Genomic DNA, 18622 nt, shown 5'->3' on the forward strand with positions numbered 1-18622 from the left:
TAAAGCGCCAAACACGCATTCTAGCAACACATGATTGCGAGTGAAGCAAGCAAGAAAATGTTTGCATCTATTTCTTTGCAGGTTTTCAAGAATATTAATTTAATGGGGTGTCAATACTTTCTTAAGATCCCGAAATATTTAGTTTTCTCCAGCTTCTCTTTTGGCACATTTGGGATCGAAAACGTGTAGATACAATATCGCTAAATAGTCTCCAAAATTTAATGTTCGGACTCTCTCTCCACTACAGAAATCTCTCAACAATCTAAGATTTAAAACTTTATCAAGAGCTTCCTATTTCCTCCTTTAAATTTAATACTCAGTCCTACCACCAAAATTTCCATGCTAGTTTTAGACAGCATTGCCTCCTCCAAAAAATTAATTCTCAATCTCCACACCAGAATTTCCGCAACAATATAAGACAATAGTAATACACAAGAATTGGATACCCCCCTCAATTTAATGTTCAATCCCCCTCTAACTAAAATATCAGCCATAGATTTGGATGCTGCCCCCCCCCATGTTTAATTCAGAATACCCCCCAGAACCCTCGTGTTAATTAAGGCCTAACATGTAATAGTTGGATATTTCTCTCCCCCCCTATGATAAAACCCTTAAATGCTTCCTTTTTAATCTTTATTTGTATTTCTTTTCTTTCCATATTCTTTAATTTTGTTTCTCTTTCTTTTTCTTTTCTCTTTACCATTTCCTTCTGCTTTTCCTCTTTATCTTTTCTTCAATTTGGCAACATCGCTTTCCTACTCCATTTTGTTTGCTTCTACTTCAAATGAAAACCGCCCGCTTGGGTGTTTCTTTTAACAAAGAGTACCGCTCCCTTTGTTAGCCGCTGGGGATATAATGAACGTGCGCCGCTCCCTTTGTTAGCCACTGGGGATATAATGAACGCACGGACTTTACTACACACTGAGTGCCCGGATGCAAGCTTTGCTAGTGCAGCGCAATAAAGTTCAAGCGGAGCATGATGCTGTCGACACGTCGCATGCCACAACAACCCAACTCAAACTTCCTACAATAGAAATGCCAACGTTTGTGGGTGATTATTGACACTGACTGTCCTATGAAGATACTTTCACGTCTTTAATACACAATATCAAAGACATCGCTTCCATTCAGAAGTTTCAGTATCTACATTCGTCGCTCAAGGGCGAAGCGTACAAGCTCATTCAGAACTTACCCATCACAGAGGCAAATTATGCAGTTGCCTGGAAATTGTTGGTGAGTAGATATTCAAAAAAGAAGCTAATCACATCATCTTACATTCATGAAATATTGCACATCAAGGCAGTTAGGAAGGAAAGTGCTCAGGAATTGCGTTCTTTTGTAGGATGTGCGACAAGCAACTTAAATGCAGTAAATGCGCTTTACATAGATGTACCTATGGCGGACATGTTACTCACTCAGCATTATGTGTCTAAACTAGATTCAGAAACTAGGAAGGCATTGGAACTGCAAAATAGTGAAACAGATTTTATCAGCATGGATGATTTCTTTTTGTTTTTAGAAATACGATGTCAAGCACTGGAAAGCATTCAGCCTGCACCAAGTGTCCATCAAACCTCAGCATTACAATGTAAGATCAAATAAGGGTTTTTCGAAATCTTTTATTAGTACCACTAGTGCCAACTCTTGTTTCTTTTGTAAAAAGCTGCATGCCTTTTTTTAGGTGTTCATCATTCATTGCCATGACTAACAAACAGAAGTATGATCTTGTTAAAAAGAATAAACTCTGCATGAACTGTCTATCTCCAAATCACATAGTGCGACTATGCAAGGCAGGTTCGTGTAAGAAATGTTATTCTTGCAAGCATAACACATTGTTGCATAATGATTGTCCATCAAGAATGTGATTTTCCAGCACAGAATCTATGGAAACAGGCAAGAATGATAATTCTCAAGTAACGCAAAATGAGAATCAAGATCAAACTCCACAAGCTTCTTATTGTGCACTCAAAGGGCAACATACATCACGCATGTTACTTTCCACAGCAGTGGTAAAGGTCAAGAATCATGCAGGTCAATGGATATACTATGCTAGAGCCTTGCTAGACAGTGGTTCACAGAGAAACTTTGCATCTGAAGAGTTGGTTCTGGGATTTTTTTTTCATCTATTTGGATACTACTTACATAAGCTTACTGATTGGTTTCTTGTTTTATAGAAAAAAAGAAGGTGGCAGCCATGTTACAGACAGATGTCGTGACTTACGACCTTTTAAAAAAACTCACTTTGTAATGCAATAACAACTTTTAGCATAAAGAATCAGTATATAGCTGGTCAATGATATAAAAGCAATATGAATACAATCATCAAATAGAAAAGTAACAATCATACGAACGTGTCCATAGAGGCACACACAAACATTTCCTCTAACTTCTGTTCACATCAGCCAAATTTTACTGGAGAAAAAGATAAGATTGGAGGCTTCATATGAAACAAGAGTTCTAATAATAGCATCCCCCCATTTCTGCTCCCCCTCTTGTATTCTCCTGCTGGTTTGTCTTTCTTTTAAAAACTGAAATTACATCTACCAATAGCCAAAGCATGGGATGAAAAGTGTGAAATTCAATACTTGGTAGCACTGTTGCTGCAATGGTTCCACAAAGATAGCATGATAAAAAATGTATGCATTAGGTGTTAGAATGATAGTAGTGTGAAAGGCCTTCACAATATTGGAGCGCATTTAGTAAAGATTTCACTAAATTTTATAAATAAAGTACAATGGACTGATCAATATGATATGACCAATAAATATACACTTTAAAAAACTAGTATTCTCAATGATTTCCAATGGTTGCCACACTCCTGCAAAGTGTAGTGGTTGGAGTAATGATACCAGAATTTATATATACGTATATGTGTATGTGTAAAATGGAAGTTGAATTTTTGCTTTTTCTTCTACCACTGATGCGACTCATGGCTGCAAAAATTTGAGTTTTTCAATTGTCAGGTGAGTGTTTCCTCTTTCCATTTTTACTTTGAATAACTAAAGATGCTAAATAACAGTGAAAGAGGATAGAGGAAATACTCACCAGACAGGAAAAATTCAAATTGTCATGGCCACAAGCCACATCTTCAGGTGTACAAACAAAGCAACAAGAATGAAGTGATAATGTGGTGACCTGCGGTGTTGCCAGGTTCAGAAGTTGTAGATGGTGAAAAGACATGGTTCTTTTACCAGGCTTGTAAGTTTGAAACCAAATCATCATCATCATCATAAAAAAATCTATATCTATGACAAGCAAGCAAAAATTTTACTTACTCTTCATCAACAGATCCTAAACTGCTACCAATAGATCCTGTAAATGTTTGGCTCTGATCGTGTGGTACTGGTGAAGAACTACAAAATGAGGTTGTTCGAAGTTCATGATGGCCTTTTTCGCTCAACAGTGAATCAACATCAGGAGGAAGAGTTAGGCAGTATATATCCAAAGTAATCTGATCATTGAAATCAAGCTCCCCATTTGCATGTTGTAATGTTTGTGTTAGCTCACCTAATGAAAACAAACAACCATAAATGAACAATTAAGAATAAATCTATATATCTAGGGACACACATTTATGGTAAATAAAAACTGAGGAGAGTGGTAAAAAAAAATGTTAGATCAGCAGTATATACCAGCGGTGAAAAAACATTTTCAGTACACTCTTTTGAATGGTGACAGAATACAAAAAATAAAAACAAAAAAAAACCCTGTAAATTAAGTTTTGTGATCAGCATCTGCTTGTGCCTTATTGAATTTTTGAAGACAACATTATTGCAAATGTGTTATATATTATCAAGTCTAACAATGAATCTATTCAGAAAATGGTGAACACTCATTTAGTTGCATTTCCGACTCAACCGACAGGTGACACATGTCTCTTAGAAACAAACCTTCATATATAAATGCAACATTTCAAACTGAAGTGACATGACAAGTTGCATGTGTTTCTCAGACTGAACCATTTTCTCAATATGGTGCAAGGTGTCTCCTTTTGCTATAGACTGAAGGGACCCTTGTTGCATGAGGATATTACCAATCAGTTCAGGCCTGTGCAGGCTATCATACTATTATGGTGTGAAACATTGTTCTTGATTGGCTCAGTCTCAAGTGGCATGCATCTCGTGTCACTTGCCATCTCAGTCTGTTGTTCGCGCATACTTATGGATGTGCACCTTGAATTTTTGCAAATACGACACAAAAAAAAATGTTAATTGCTGAAAAGAAATTGTTGATGTACGTGCTATAAAAACTTAAAACACCATGAAAATCGATCACTTGTGTTTTATGCTTAAAGAATAAATGTACCACATTTACAGATGTGTAATGTGCACACCTACCACATTTACAGATATGTAATGGGCATGCCTACCACATTTACAGATGTGTAATGTGCATGCCTTCCAAAATTTTGTTCAAAAGGAAAGTATGGTGCCTGTGATATGAAATAATACCACCGTTTCCCAGGACTTTTCACCTTATTGGGAACATTTTGTACCATCGAGGAAAATGGTGAAGACCTGAGGGGAATCGAATGTGCACTTACAGGCAGACGGGAGCTGTAACATCGGTAGTTACTAGGGATGGACGATATCGGAAATTTGATATCGCTACATATCAAGAAAATATCACAGATGAAATTATATTTTTCTGTATCGTGATATCAGCGATATATCATCTCCACAATATATATCGCCAAGATATCATGATGATACATAGTCTAGTTGATATCGGCTGGTCGATATTTTTTTCAATAAGTACACTAGTACTTACCCATGTGAGAAACATTTTACGTCATTGAGTAAAGTGAGGCAGTTCTGACGGTGGTTGTCGTTCCCTTTTTAGGAATACTGGGCCAAAGGTGGGTGTTATGAAATCCTTACCTTGCGCATCTGACTGTTTGTCGTGCATGAAACGTTTTACGAGTGGTGCGATTTTGTCGAGGATCGACATGCACCTACCATCGTATGGAAGTCGTAAGATAGGTATATGTCGTCAGTGACGCACCAAAGATTTTCGAAAGCATGAGTTCAGTATACTTTTATTAGTAATTCGCCCTCATTTTGCCATCTTATCCTGCTTTCGACGTTCTTTTTTTCCTTTAATATTGGGCCAAACGCAGGGGTTACAAAATCCATCAACTCCCTCTTTGGCATGCCACTGTTCATCATGCACGAAGTGTTTTGCATTACCAAATGAACTGACACGGTGCACATGTATCATCACACGGGAGTCGTAAGATGAGATGGGCATTTGTCATGCAAGAAACTTTTTTCTTCCTTTGTTACCGAGCAATGTGGTGCAGTTCTAGCGAAGATAAAGTGCGTACCTATAGTCACACAGAAGCCGCAATGTCAGTACTGCTTCCACAAAAATACCGATCGAAGTGGCACGATATATGCAGAGATAGCCAACCTCCGTGACTGAGTTGTTAGCACAGTGAACTACGGTGCTAGGGGGGCCAGGTTTGAATCTCGGTGTTGGCATGGTTGTTCTTTCCGAGTGTCTCTTAATTAATTTCACCATACCATTTCTCATTCTTGTCATTGTGATTAGCCAAAAATGACACATGTGACGCAAAAATAATATTAAAAAAATCAAGTTTACGCGTACATAAGAGTGGTCACCCACTGTCACAAGAGCGATAATGTTGGTATTTGTTGTGTGAGAAACATTTAACTGAAAGTAGCGCGATCTTGCCAGAAATCCAGTATGCGCCTACAGTCACACGGGAGTAGTAACATCGTTACTTGTTGCATGAGATTTGCGTTACCAAGTGAAGGGGCACGATTTTTTAGAGATTGAGTGGCCCTGGTCCCGGGTTCGATTCCCGGTGGGATATCTAAAATCTCGACGATTTTACCTGACTCCGATCGCGAAAACCATAAACTGAGATGATGGGACTCGATCTGACTATGCATCAGACAATGAAGAAGTCTAAAAGTGTCTGGTCTTGGAACTCCATGGGCACTTTACGACGGAGGAAGGGTGTGTTCAGATTACAACACAACTGTAATCATCCTTTTTTTAATTGATTATTTTTACTTCGTGCACAGCGAGATCTAAAACTGTGGTTTATATTTGTTTTCACCCCTTTCACACATTCACCTGAAAGTCGCAAGAATTGTGATTCCTAAGAAAGTTGTTTGCATTGACTTACGATGGATTTGCATGGACTTGTCAGTCGCCAGACCAGCGCCATGTTGCTGGTTGTTTACATCTGTTCAGTTGCTATCCAGCTGGCCAAAAAGGCATGGAACTGAGAGCGTACACTTGTTTATGTTTTGGCTTCGCGGGAAAGTAATTCATTCTCCAAGCCTTTCTTATCTTATCTTACTTGTCGCAGACAGACTAATCCTGAAATTGTTGCTACAGCTAGCAAGCTCAATGTAACTGGCAGCTGTGAAGAGATTAAGAGAAAAAAAGAAATGTAGCTTGAAAAGCATGGCAATTAGCAAAGTTTCCAAGCGGAGACTAAGTGCATGAGAAATTACAATTTGCATATTTTTCCGATGTGATCGAAGATAATTTTTATTACAACTGCTAGTCGTAGGTTATTTTAGACAACTGTTTCGTCACAAATCGGCAGTATAAGCACACGGCCTCGATTGCCAGTTTCTGTGTGTTTCCTATTTGATGATATTTCACAGCTGTATCGTGAAAAGGCATTCATTTCGTGGAAAAGCACACATTTCGCGTTACTTCGCAAATAAAACTCGCACATATTTCATCATTGGTGATGTAGTTATTTGCAGAATGTTAGAAATTGCAACGTTTCTTCACATTACGCATTTCCGCGCATCACGAAAATTTAATGTCCCTATATATACGTATATCTCTTACATACATATACACACACACAAAAAGGAGGAACACTCACCAGACACAGGAAAAATCCAAACATTTGCAACAGTAAGATGCATCGTCAAGTGTAGAAACCGAGCAAGAAGAATGAAGCAATAGTGTGGATAGGATATCCTTCCACCCTAGTCACCACACAAATATCCCAAGCTGCTTCACACACCTCCAAGAAATCTGCCACCAGCCACACTCCCCCAACCCACCCCTTTACTTGAAACCCAATATCACCCCCACCTCAACAAATTCAGATATACGTCCTCTCTTTCCCATCCTCCACAGTTATCCCAACACCAGAAACATCTTCCTGACAAGCAGAGTTGTTTTCAAACAGGCCCCCGCCAATCTCTCAAAACATCGTGGTCCACCAACGCACCCTGCCCCACCACCCCAACCACAACCAACTCCCCCCGCCCACAAATGCAACCATTCAAGGTGCAAAACCTGCCCTTTTTTGTCACTTCCCGCACCCGCCAGATTCACACTGACACTGGCAAATTTAACCTCTACCCCCCAAGGAACCAGTCAAACCTCTAACCACATTTATATCCTCACCTGCAACATCTGTGGTGGCTTCTACCTGGGGGAAACATCCACAGCCATCAACCTCCAAATGAACAACCCCCAATCCTCCTTCCAAAAGCTGGACTTCACTGTTGTTGTGCATACCAACTATCATAATATCCCCTTCAATGGCTGCTTCCAGTTAGCGATCATCCATCGCTTATCCGAATCCACCAACACCTCAGTATGTAAAAGATGGGAGATGGTCTACATGTCAGCCATGAGGGCAACCACATCCCCTGGCCTGAACAAGGCCACCCAGTAACGTTCCCCATCCTCACCCCTCACCTCCATCACCACCCCTCCCACACACCCCAAAACTCAGTTTTCAACAAACCTGCTGAAAGAACCAATTTCTTTGGTACGATCTCCAACTTCTTTCTGGACCTGGCAACACTGCAGGTCACACTATCATCTCCATCATATCTGTTACTTCACTTCTACACCTGAAGATGCTGCTTGTTGCTACGAATTTGAATTTTCACTGTCACCAACCAGAGTCTCGAAAAAGACACTCGAAAAGTTTTAAATTTTTGTCGCCACAAGCCACATTTTCAGAAAAATGGTGTAAATGGAAGTGAGTATTCGATGTGCAAAGTTGCCAGGTCCTGATCGAAGATAAAACAGAAAAACATGCTTGTCTCCTCAGGTTCATTGAAAAATGTGAGTAATAGGGTGTGGTGGGAGGAGTTGTAATGTGAGGAGAAGGGATGCTTGGAAATGATGAGAGGGTGGAAATGAGGCTGATTGGGTAGTTACTAAGTGGCCTTGATCAAGATAGGGGATGTGGTTGCACTCAAGGGTGATGTGTAGGCTGATACTGAGGTGAAGGTGGATTGAGGTAAAGGATGGATGATCACTACCCAGAAGCAGTCATTGAAAGAGATATTGTTCAGGTTGGTATGATCTGCAACAGTGAACTCCAAATTTTGATTGGAGGGGCGATGGTTGTTGACCTTGAGGTTGAGGACTTTGGATCTATTCAACAGGAAAACTCTTCTGGAACTACCTCTTCTCTCCTCTCTCTTCTCTTCACTTCCCCTCCTCTCCTGCTCCTCTGCTTCTATATCATTCTCCTCCTTTTCTCACTTCTTGTTTCCACTCTTCTCCTCTCCTCTCTTTGATTCCCAACCACACTGCACTTTTCTTGTCTCCTCTTCTTTCTGCTCTTATTCTCTACTCTTCACTCCCCTCTTCTAGTCTCCTCTCCTCTCATTTCTTTATTTCCTATCTTGTCCTATTTTCACCATTTTTCTAATCTCTCCCTTGCATCTTCTTTCTCTTCCTCTCCCCTTCTATCCTCTCCTTTTCTCTCCTCTACTTTTTCTCTTCCCCTTTCTCCTCCTCTGCTCACTCCTCTTCTCATCTTGTCCCCTTCCCTTTCCTCTCACATTTTCTTTTATGTAGATTCTCAGTGATGAAATAGCAGCAAATCGATTTTATTTAATTCTTAAAGTATTTTGTGATCTGTGATAACACCTAAACACTTTTAAACACCTAATACTTTTTATTACTTTTGTGTATTTCACACATGTATATTTGTGCATGTGGCAACTGTGAAATTGAGCATAACTCAACGTGCAACCCACCAAAATTTTGGGTAAATTGGGTTGCCTAGTATAAAATATTGCTCTCCTAAGACTCTTGGTGACTGCTGTACATTCCAGTATGTAAAAAAGAACACAACATTCTTGTAAGTTGGTAAAAATTACACTCATTGACCTTAAACCACATCTTTGCCTTTCCAGGACATAGGAGAGGAAAACATCTTATCCTGTAAAAATACAGGACACCTTCAATCCTGGTACATTATCATTCTTTTAAATAATTTTCAGCAGAGCCCTAACTTAAATAATTTTCAGTAGAGCCCTAACTCGACAGTCCATATGTGCTTTCATGACATAGGGTATAGGAAACAATGATGCATTACAAGTGCATGAAAGAACAAAACACAATGAAACAATCAAGCACTGAACAGAACACCCAGAGAGAACATTTGGAGGTGATATTGGTGTTGTAGGCACTAAGTGTTCACTAAAGTTTCAATTAATATGTGCTAAAATAGAAACAATTTCCACAAAATAGAAGATCAAGAAAAGATACATAATACGAGGATCATTCGGAAAGTAACTTCCGTTTGGGTATAAAAGAAACACCAGGACATTGTGAGAGTTTTTATTATATACAACTAAAATAGACAACTCTAAGCTATTTTTCTACATAAGCACCGTTTCTGTTGAGACACTTATCATATTGGCGAACAAGGTTTACAATACCCATGTCAAAGAAATCTGCCGCCTGTGCATTCAGCCATGCAGTAACACTGTCCTTCAGCAACTGTGTTTTGGGATAGAAAAGGGATACTGTTGGTGGAGTTCCTGGAATGAGGCACAACAATCAAGGCCCAAGTGTATTGTGAAACCTTGAAGAAATTGCGACTAGCAATTCAAAACAGCTGACGTGGCATGTTGAGTTCTGGCATTGTTCTCATGCATGAACGCTCACCCACATACTGCTGCTCGAACCAAGGACCTTCTCCAACATTTTCAGTGGGAATTGTTTGACCACCCTCCTTACAGCTCAGATTTGGCTCTTAGCGATTATCACCTCTTTCCACAAATGAAGAAGTGGCTAGGGGCACAGCATTTCAACAATGACCAGGTGCTCAAGGACAGTATTACTACATGGTTGAATGAACAGGCGGCAGATTTCTTTGACATGGGTATTGTAAACCTTGTTTGCCGATATGATAAGTGTCTCAATAGAAAAGGTGCTTATGTAGAAAAATAGCTTAGAGTTGTCTATTTCAGTTGTATATAATAAAAACTCTTACAATGTCCTGGTGTTTCTTTTATACCCAAACTAAATTTACTTTCCGAATGACCCTCGTATTTGTTACCAGGAATATTATTAACAATATGATTCTGAAATATTTCATTCATCTTACCTAAACATGTTGGAAGATCAAACACAGAGCAACTTCCTACACTTCCTTTGGAGTGTACCGAGCATGTAAGGTGAAGAAAAAGTGGTGAAACCTCTTCTACAACTTCATCATGGAGGCCATTTACACTAGCAGAATCAACACCAGACAAAGATGATGTGCAAGCATCATCGCCTGTAGCAATGCTGTCCTGTTCACGTGATTCCCAACTCATCATTTTGTGTAGTGAAGGAGCTACAAATAAATAAATTTTACTTCGCATGAAGAAAGATATGTAAATATGTAAATACAAAAGAATGTATAATATAAATATTCTTGCTTGCATGAACGATACAACAAATCTCCCCCCCCCCCATAAATCAAAGGGTGGAAGAGTTTACAATGCTTAATAGTGAAGCTTCTACTAATTAGGGTTAGGAAGAAACAAATAGAATACAGCAAACAGCTATAACAAATATACCACACATTATGATTCTCCAGCTCAAATTACAACATAGAAGATTTGATTTGTTCAGCTAATTAGATTAAAAAATAATGACAAACAGTTCTTAAAATATGTAGTGTTGAAATGTACCATCAAGATTGATCAGTGTATGCGTAATTCTTAAGAGTGGCCTGGAGGTTGGCATGAAAGTAGTTTTCTGGCCCGATGCGATACAGACACACCTAGCGACATATCAAGGGACTAGGGATTCTTTTCGGCTGTCCTAAACCAGAGGCCAGAGAACCTTTCTCCCTTCATCATCCCCTCCCCTCCTCCGTGACTCCCGCAGTGAGGTTTCCAGGAAAAGGGTACCGACCTGTTTCTTTTCATTCTGGTTTTGGAGGCTACAATTTCTCCACTGGCAAAGTAATTCGCATTTCACTGCTTGCTGGCTGACTCTTGCATGGAGCGAGAAGAGTGGCAGGCTCCCAAGACAGAACCTTCATCACTGAAGTTTTGATTGAATAAATTTGGTTGATTACAGTGGCTACTACAGTTACGTTGAATTTTCTTGTTGAGGTTGGAATTATCAATTGAGAGTAAAGAAGGAGGTAGAGAATATCAGTTGAAAGAAAGTAATTTTTTTGAAGGGGGTGTTTTTTATACAAAATCGATATAATAATAATAAAGCAAAAATTAGTAACAATTATTACTTCAACTATTAGCAAATAGAGTCCCTATAATAATTAGAGATGGGCAGGAGCAAAACTACCTGGAATTTAAAAATAGGAAATGTGGACATGCGTAATAACATATAAAAAACTGAAAAGGAGAAAGACGGACAAAACAATGTAACAAAATGTACAGTAGTAACAAAGATGTCAGGAAACAATAGTTTAATATTGAACTTACAAAAGTAGTTTTCTTTGTTATGATCTGAATTAAGTCCCTTTGCACAGTTCTCATCGTTGGAGTGCACAGCAGCTTTAATCGGCCAAGGTTGATTGATTTTGTTTATTTTACTTCGCCTTTCTGCCACTCTTGGCTAATGATGATATGATGAAACTGATGAAGAGACGCTCACAAAGGACACGTTTGCCCAGACCAGATTCAAACCCGGGACCACTGGCATCATAGCGAAATGAGAGAACCACTCCGCCATGGGGGCTGGCTAATCGGCCAAAGGTGGGGACAAACTCTCAGTGGTGATGTGAATCCCCTGTGGAAACATATGACCAGTTGCATTTAACAAGTTCCTGCATCACATGAGTTGCTCTCTCCTATTGTGATTTTTCCCAATGTTAATTGATTGCTTCCCAAGTGAAATTTCAGTCCAACTAATTATAGTATGATCTTCAAGATCAGCACTATACGTGTTACAAAGTACTCTTAAAAAATTCCCAGTGAATTGGTCAAAATAAAGTGACAGAATTTCGAGGAGAGGCCGAGCTTCTGTGGACCCACACATGGCTATGCCAATATACGTAAGTAAACCCATGGTGCTACAGCCCCATAGGGCCAGGGCCCACCTACCGACTGCCGGCCTCACTCCCAGTCCAACCGTGGCAACCGGTCCAATACATAGGCCGAAATCTCAGGAGAAAAGTTGTTGTTACGTTTCCCCCAGGAGACTCGAATCTGTGCGCGTCCCGTAGACGGAGCCCAAAGCATGATGAATTGGACCATACAGTCACGACGCAGAACAGCAGGCCCGTAGCCAGAATTTTATTTCAGGGAGAAGGCTCATCCCTTATCAGCAGCTGCCATCTAAGGGCGAAAAAGTGGGGAATAGAACCCCTGAAGATGAATTTCTCAGTATATTACAAGTTATTGTACAAGATGTTTAATGTAAGTAAAATTAATCACTGCTATACCCTATTTTAATTACTCATTTGTAGGATTTCGGAACGGTCTTTAGCCTCCCCCCCCCCCCCACGGCCACGTGACTGCGGGACAAAATATACATAAGTGCTGATCCCTTATTCTGATTGGCGTTTTAAGAATAGATCGACGTCGAATATGTAATTGAAACCAAAATTTTAATGCACGTACCACGATGTTTTTACTGACTGAAAAGTTTTTGTTTCCTAATTTTGATTGAGCAGAGGGGGCTCTCTCACTACACCAGCTGCCACCAACCCTATGCTAATTGTTTGAGTTTGTTACTTTGTATACAGATAGACTAATCGGGACTCGATCTACATTTATAGTGGGGTTGAACTAACTATTAGGCATCCACTGGATACCAAACTCAGGACATTTTAAATTACAAGGGTCACCTTTACCATTATGCTATAGGGGATGCAAAATATATCTGAAACTAAGAAGAAATTTTGAATGGAATGTAGAACGTAGTAGGCACCGTTCACATTGAAGGGGAAGAAGCCAGGAAATTCTCCCTCCCCTTTCCTAACCTGTACATCTCTAATTTGGTTCTCAGCGAAGGCAAGAATTTTATTCAATATTTTATTTCACTTTTGTTATTGTTAATGAAGAATTCGAAGTAATAATTTGTCTTTAAATCTCAAGTTAGCAAGTCAGTCAAAATTATGTTTTTATACTAAATTTTACATTAATTGAAGATTTGTAAAGAAACGGTAACCCTTTTCGTTGGTTGGTTGATTTAGTGTTTTAAGTCCACTTAAGTAAGGCTAATCGGGACTGGACCTACAGTTTAAAGTTGAATCCGAACCACCATGTGCCTCCACCGGGTATCGAACCCGGGACACATTGATTACAAGGCAATGACGCTACCTCTGCGCCATCGGGGAGGCCAGTGTAAACCTTTTCGTGATCGTTCCACTCCAAAAACAGATGTTTCTGTAAGAGCCACATCAAGTTTATGCTTGGAAGTAGTGATGTTCTATGACACACACACACACACACACACACACCCCTGTTTTCCCACCCTCCATTAAGAGGAAGCTGGACTTTTCACGCCAAAGCGAGGAAGTTTTAAAAGTGCTCTGATTAGACTGAGATTTTTACACGTAATAGAGCTACTCCCGAGGATAGCAGGAATCTGGGTGTGGCTGCTATACACTCCATGGAAGTTGAGATATTGACAAAGAATGTGCGGACAAGCACAGCACCCCCAAGAGAGGAAGGTGCAAACTTAAGAGTATTGCGAGGAATCGTTATTCATTTGTTATTTCTTAGGTCACACACTGCGTTGACGAAACGTTATGTAAGAGGAAGCCACAAGCACCAAACCCCGAAGCGAGGAACCAACTAAACACAATAGTGTTCGTAAAACGTGAATAGAGAGGAACTACATGATGATTGGCAGTTCATTCGAAGCGCGCGCTGTGTTTGACGGTCATAACTCGGCCCCCATTGGCTGCGCCAGCTGTCAGTAATCTGCCGTCGATCACGCCGCAACCCAAGCACCGCCCTCCATACCAAATCATATGGGAATAAATGTTGCAACAATGTACGAGAGCGTCTCCGCGCCAAAAGGGGTGGAACAAGCTGGTTTCGGATGGCTTAGTAACGGTGCAAGCGGTACGACAGGCGAGGAACGTACGGTGGCCATTTTATACCTCACGCAATTAGTCGACGTAAGGTGAAAGGAAATAAATGCAGGCCCGTAGCTAGAGGGGGGGCAGGGGGGCAACTGCTCCCCCTGCGAAATGTACAGAACACATTCCTACCTGGTATTCTCACTAATCTTTACAATTATATCCTGTATTACTCTAGAAACATAAAAAAGACACTTATTGATTTTGTGATTTAATGAGGTGTGTGGGAAATAAAAGGAAATAAATGGGGAGTTGTATCTTAGGGAGATAGACTAAATTGTGGTAGAATGAAAAATTATTTTTATAAAAAGAATATATTTGAATTTTCATCACATGGACTTGTTACTTGTTTGGGTTAGTTCTTAACACCGCTTTATGCACAGAAAGGCTAATCGGGACTGGACCTACAGTTTAAAGTGGAAATCGAACCACCTTGCAATGTGCATCTACCACCACCATTGCATGGCATCAGATACTATTATTTCGATGGATATTGTAATGCGTTGGAGGCTGATCGCTGTTAGTATTGTCAGTTGGGATGTCTAGATAAAACTGTTTTAAAATATATCTTAATTCTGGACATTTAAGCCATGGTTGAATTTTCTTCACTTCCATTGGAACACCGTTAAGTCATGTTGATATTTACTTATATTTATTTATTTAACATAAAATATGTGTACCGTCACGTTGACCTAGAAGATGATCAGATGAGAGAATGAATGAAATGTATATATGAAATACAGGGTGTTCCACTCGGTCTCGGCCCAGGAGAATCCTGATTTCGGACAGAAACCTAATTTCGAATTTATCTTTTTCTGCATAACCACTAACCATTTGTAAGCTGCCACTTAGAGCGATTTGATTCAAGATAGTTTTCAAATCCGAACCTGTGCATGTGAGCAATATTTTCAAGGGTTCGAGACAGTATCGCCCTGTGTCTGGGTATTACACAAACTCTTGTCGAACGATGGAGAGGTGGTCTCGACACACTGATTGATTGATTTGCTTTATTTTACTTCGTTTTTTGTGCCACTTTTGGCTCATTTGAGAAGATAGGGATGAGTGATGATATGATGAAATTAATAAAAGTAAAACATTCTCCTAAAGCCGACGCCACCAAAATAATCCAGTCAAGGTCACACCATCTACCTACAGTTCTTTAATAAGCAACAATTTCAACTGAAAGATTTATACGCGATCAAATAAAACGTAAATTATAGCTGTTGTCTACTCTTACGGCAAACGATCTATATGCTGGCAAGAAAGGTGGGAAGCGAGGAAAATTCAGCAGACCAACCCGACCACAGCGTATGCGCCTAGACTTACGACGTCGCGGGAGGAGGTGCTTCACGCACCTCATACTACAGCAGCTTACTAACACAAGGCTGCTGCACAGTGTTGCCAACAACTTGAACGTAAAAGTCGTTAAAAGTCCTTAGAAAATCCACTAGAAAGTAGCTAAATGAAATGTAAATGCTCTAGAAAAAGTCGCTAAATCAAATGTACTTTTAAAAAATAGCAAAAAGGTGAAAAAATCTAGTACTTGCCTATAAAAATATTTCCTCGTTACTTTCCTCTTCCTCTGAACGCTGCACTTCACACTGATTACCGATGTCAGATACTACATCAACGAGGAAATGCATTGCAAGAACGTTGTTTATTATTTCTGTGCACTTGGTTTTATGCAGACGAATGCATGCTGCACTGCAGCTGTCACCAAACCTTTTCATACATAATTCGGACAAGTGATTCACGGTTAGCAAAGAACAGTGTTCTGCAATGAATAAAGCTACACCAGCTTCAGCACTAGAAGTATTTAAATTTTCCGGTTTGAACTGTTTTTCTGCTGTTTTGCAGAACAGAAGTAACCAAATCTGACTTTATGTTTCTGTGTTTCCGAAAGTTTTTTTTCCAGATCAGTAGCTTTGGCATACAGATAGTTCTACTTTGGAGTATTTACAGTACGCTTTCGCCGTGTCACTATCGACAGGGGCCAACCATTTGTAGAGTTTTCCCCACTCTTTCCAGCAATGTTGCTTGTATTGCGGTTTTCCCATACTGGACACTACCCTGTCCTGGTCTGCGCACAAATCCACACACAAACTTTATAATTTACACTAGCACTTCCTTTGTCACCACACACTACACAAAAAACTACAATCTGAACCCACGCACGACGCGACCGCGAAGTCAAACGTTCTGTTTTATAATAACTCAGCCGCAACGGAGCCAGGAGGAGTATCGGATAACAATGAGCTGTGAGCAGTGATGTTTACAAACATCACAAACCTTACTGGAAAAGGGGTTACGCTTTGCTTCGGTTTCTCTTTGCGCATCAGAAGCGAATTGCGAGGGTGTTTACTTATTTAATAACTATGAAACGGTATTTAGACGTACCTACGCATATATTTTGTGAATTCTCCAGATTAGTTGCTAAAGAGCACACGAAGTAGCCAGAAAAGTCGCTCGTCACTTTTTCACGTCTTTTGTCGCCAACTAGCATTACAAATCCGCCAGGTTTAGCGACTTCTCGCTAGAGTTGACAACACTGCTGCTGCATTTCTTATCGCGCTGGGTTGGTCGCTTCCTCGATCCCCACTTCTCTTGGCAGAATGTAGAGCGCCCGCCGTAACATTAGACAAGAACTATAACTTGCATTCTAATTGATCACCTATACACTTTCATTGACAAAAGTTTGTAATAAAATATTCAAATTAATTTTGAAAACAAATAGGCTACAACGTTATTAGCGTAAGATGTCAGCTATATTTTATGGTTCATTTGAACGAATTTTGCTGCGCATTGATCTTGCGCGCTCGCTACTTGTGGCTTTTGCCAGGCTTCATTTACTTACTGCGGATGCAAATATTTCCCGTAATTCTACAAAACATTATATTCGTCTCTTCCACAGTAAGAATCAACACACTCACTCTCTCTCTATCTCTGTAACAACGGCGGCAGACGATTAGTCATCTAGGAGTGCGGAAGGGATACGGAATGAAATGTATGGAGTACGATGTTAAAAATATAGAATGCATGAAGCTACAGGTAATTATCGAAAGCGACAAAAAAGAAGAAACAATTCTTAACAACAATGCTGACGGAAAAGATACAGCAGCCGCTGATCTTTGTAGGGACCGCATTGAAGCAAATGTAGCTTTCTAAATTTTTCGTTGTCTGCAAGATCCTTCAAAATCTTATTAACCTTTGCAATGATTATTTTATTTTGCTTCCTAGTGTCCTTTCGGGACGCTTCACTTCCACCGGCTAATGTTCCACACGTAAGATGCTGCTCCTCAATCCTCAATACTCAGTGGCGACGATTGGGTTCCAAAACCAGGGGGCAAGATACCAAAACTTGGGGGGGGGTGGCAAAAACAGTATATTTCCCTTTGTAGATAAGATTTAGCATAGTGTGAGGGCAAGAGTGGCGAGAAGTGAGGGGGCAACAGCCCCCCCCCTCGCCCCCTCCTAATCGCAGCTACTGTACTAATACTAAATAGATAACCAAATAGCCCTTTCACAAACAACATCGAAAATGAAACCAACCGCAAGAGTACGGTCACGGACACTTGTAGGTTGTAATGATTTATTTGAAAGTCAATGGTATTGTTATAATTCAGAAGTGTCCCTGACTGTACAAGGTGCAAAGTGTCAACTGAACATCTTAGAACAAGCGAGGCAACCCTACAGGGCCAGGGGTGTGGAGGAGGCAAGGGGAAACTCCGAAAGCGAGTGTCCTTGACTAGACTATAATTGGCGTCAGCTTTAGTAAAGTGTAATATCACTCATTTAGAATTCATGAATACCTAAAAAATTAGTTGTTCAAACAATGATGAAGTAACTTTCTTTGTAAACAAGAATTACAGGCTGTATTATCGATGTATATAAATGCCTGAATTATTGACAATTCATTTATATTTTGCATGAAAACGTGTTCACAATTTAGATTCCCTGCTGTCAAAAACTCTTCGCCACAAAAAGGCAAAAAAAGTAAAAAGGTAAAGTGCTCCCCTGTGCTTAGCACCATGCCATGAAGGCGTATAGGGGGTGTGGGGGTAACGCCCCACACTTTCTTGATCCGGTCGTGAGTGGGGGTGATGTGATCAGCATTACGCCCCTGACCGCCTTTACCCCCCAGGGTTTCCCCCAGGTACCCATGTTATTCGACGCTGGGTGGGCGCCGGGGCCGCTTCCATCGTTAGAAAAGTTCCCGGATTTGAACCGGCCGGGGATCGAACCCGGGACCTTTAGCATGGTTGTCAGACGCGTTACCGACTGAGCCACCGTGCCACAAATAGGCACAACAAAAAT

At 40.3% G+C, this 18622-nt stretch overlaps 1 protein-coding gene across 1 annotated transcript in view; it reads right to left on the reverse strand.

The window, feature by feature from the left end:
* The window catches only part of LOC145983594 (KICSTOR complex protein SZT2-like), a 605385-nt gene that overhangs the window by 99174 nt on the left and 487589 nt on the right, over positions 1-18622 (reverse strand). The window contains exons 27-28 of the mRNA XM_083116658.1: positions 10367-10597; positions 3276-3507 (exon numbers count right to left, since the gene is read on the reverse strand). Coding sequence (XP_082972784.1) covers positions 3276-3507; positions 10367-10597 — 463 coding nt within the window. The remainder of the gene's footprint in view (positions 1-3275; positions 3508-10366; positions 10598-18622) is intronic.

The sequence above is a fragment of the Lepisma saccharinum genome, chromosome 2, assembly GCF_977018435.1.
Source record: "Lepisma saccharinum chromosome 2, izLepSacc3.1, whole genome shotgun sequence".
Classification (NCBI taxonomy): Eukaryota; Metazoa; Arthropoda; class Insecta; order Zygentoma; family Lepismatidae; genus Lepisma; species Lepisma saccharinum.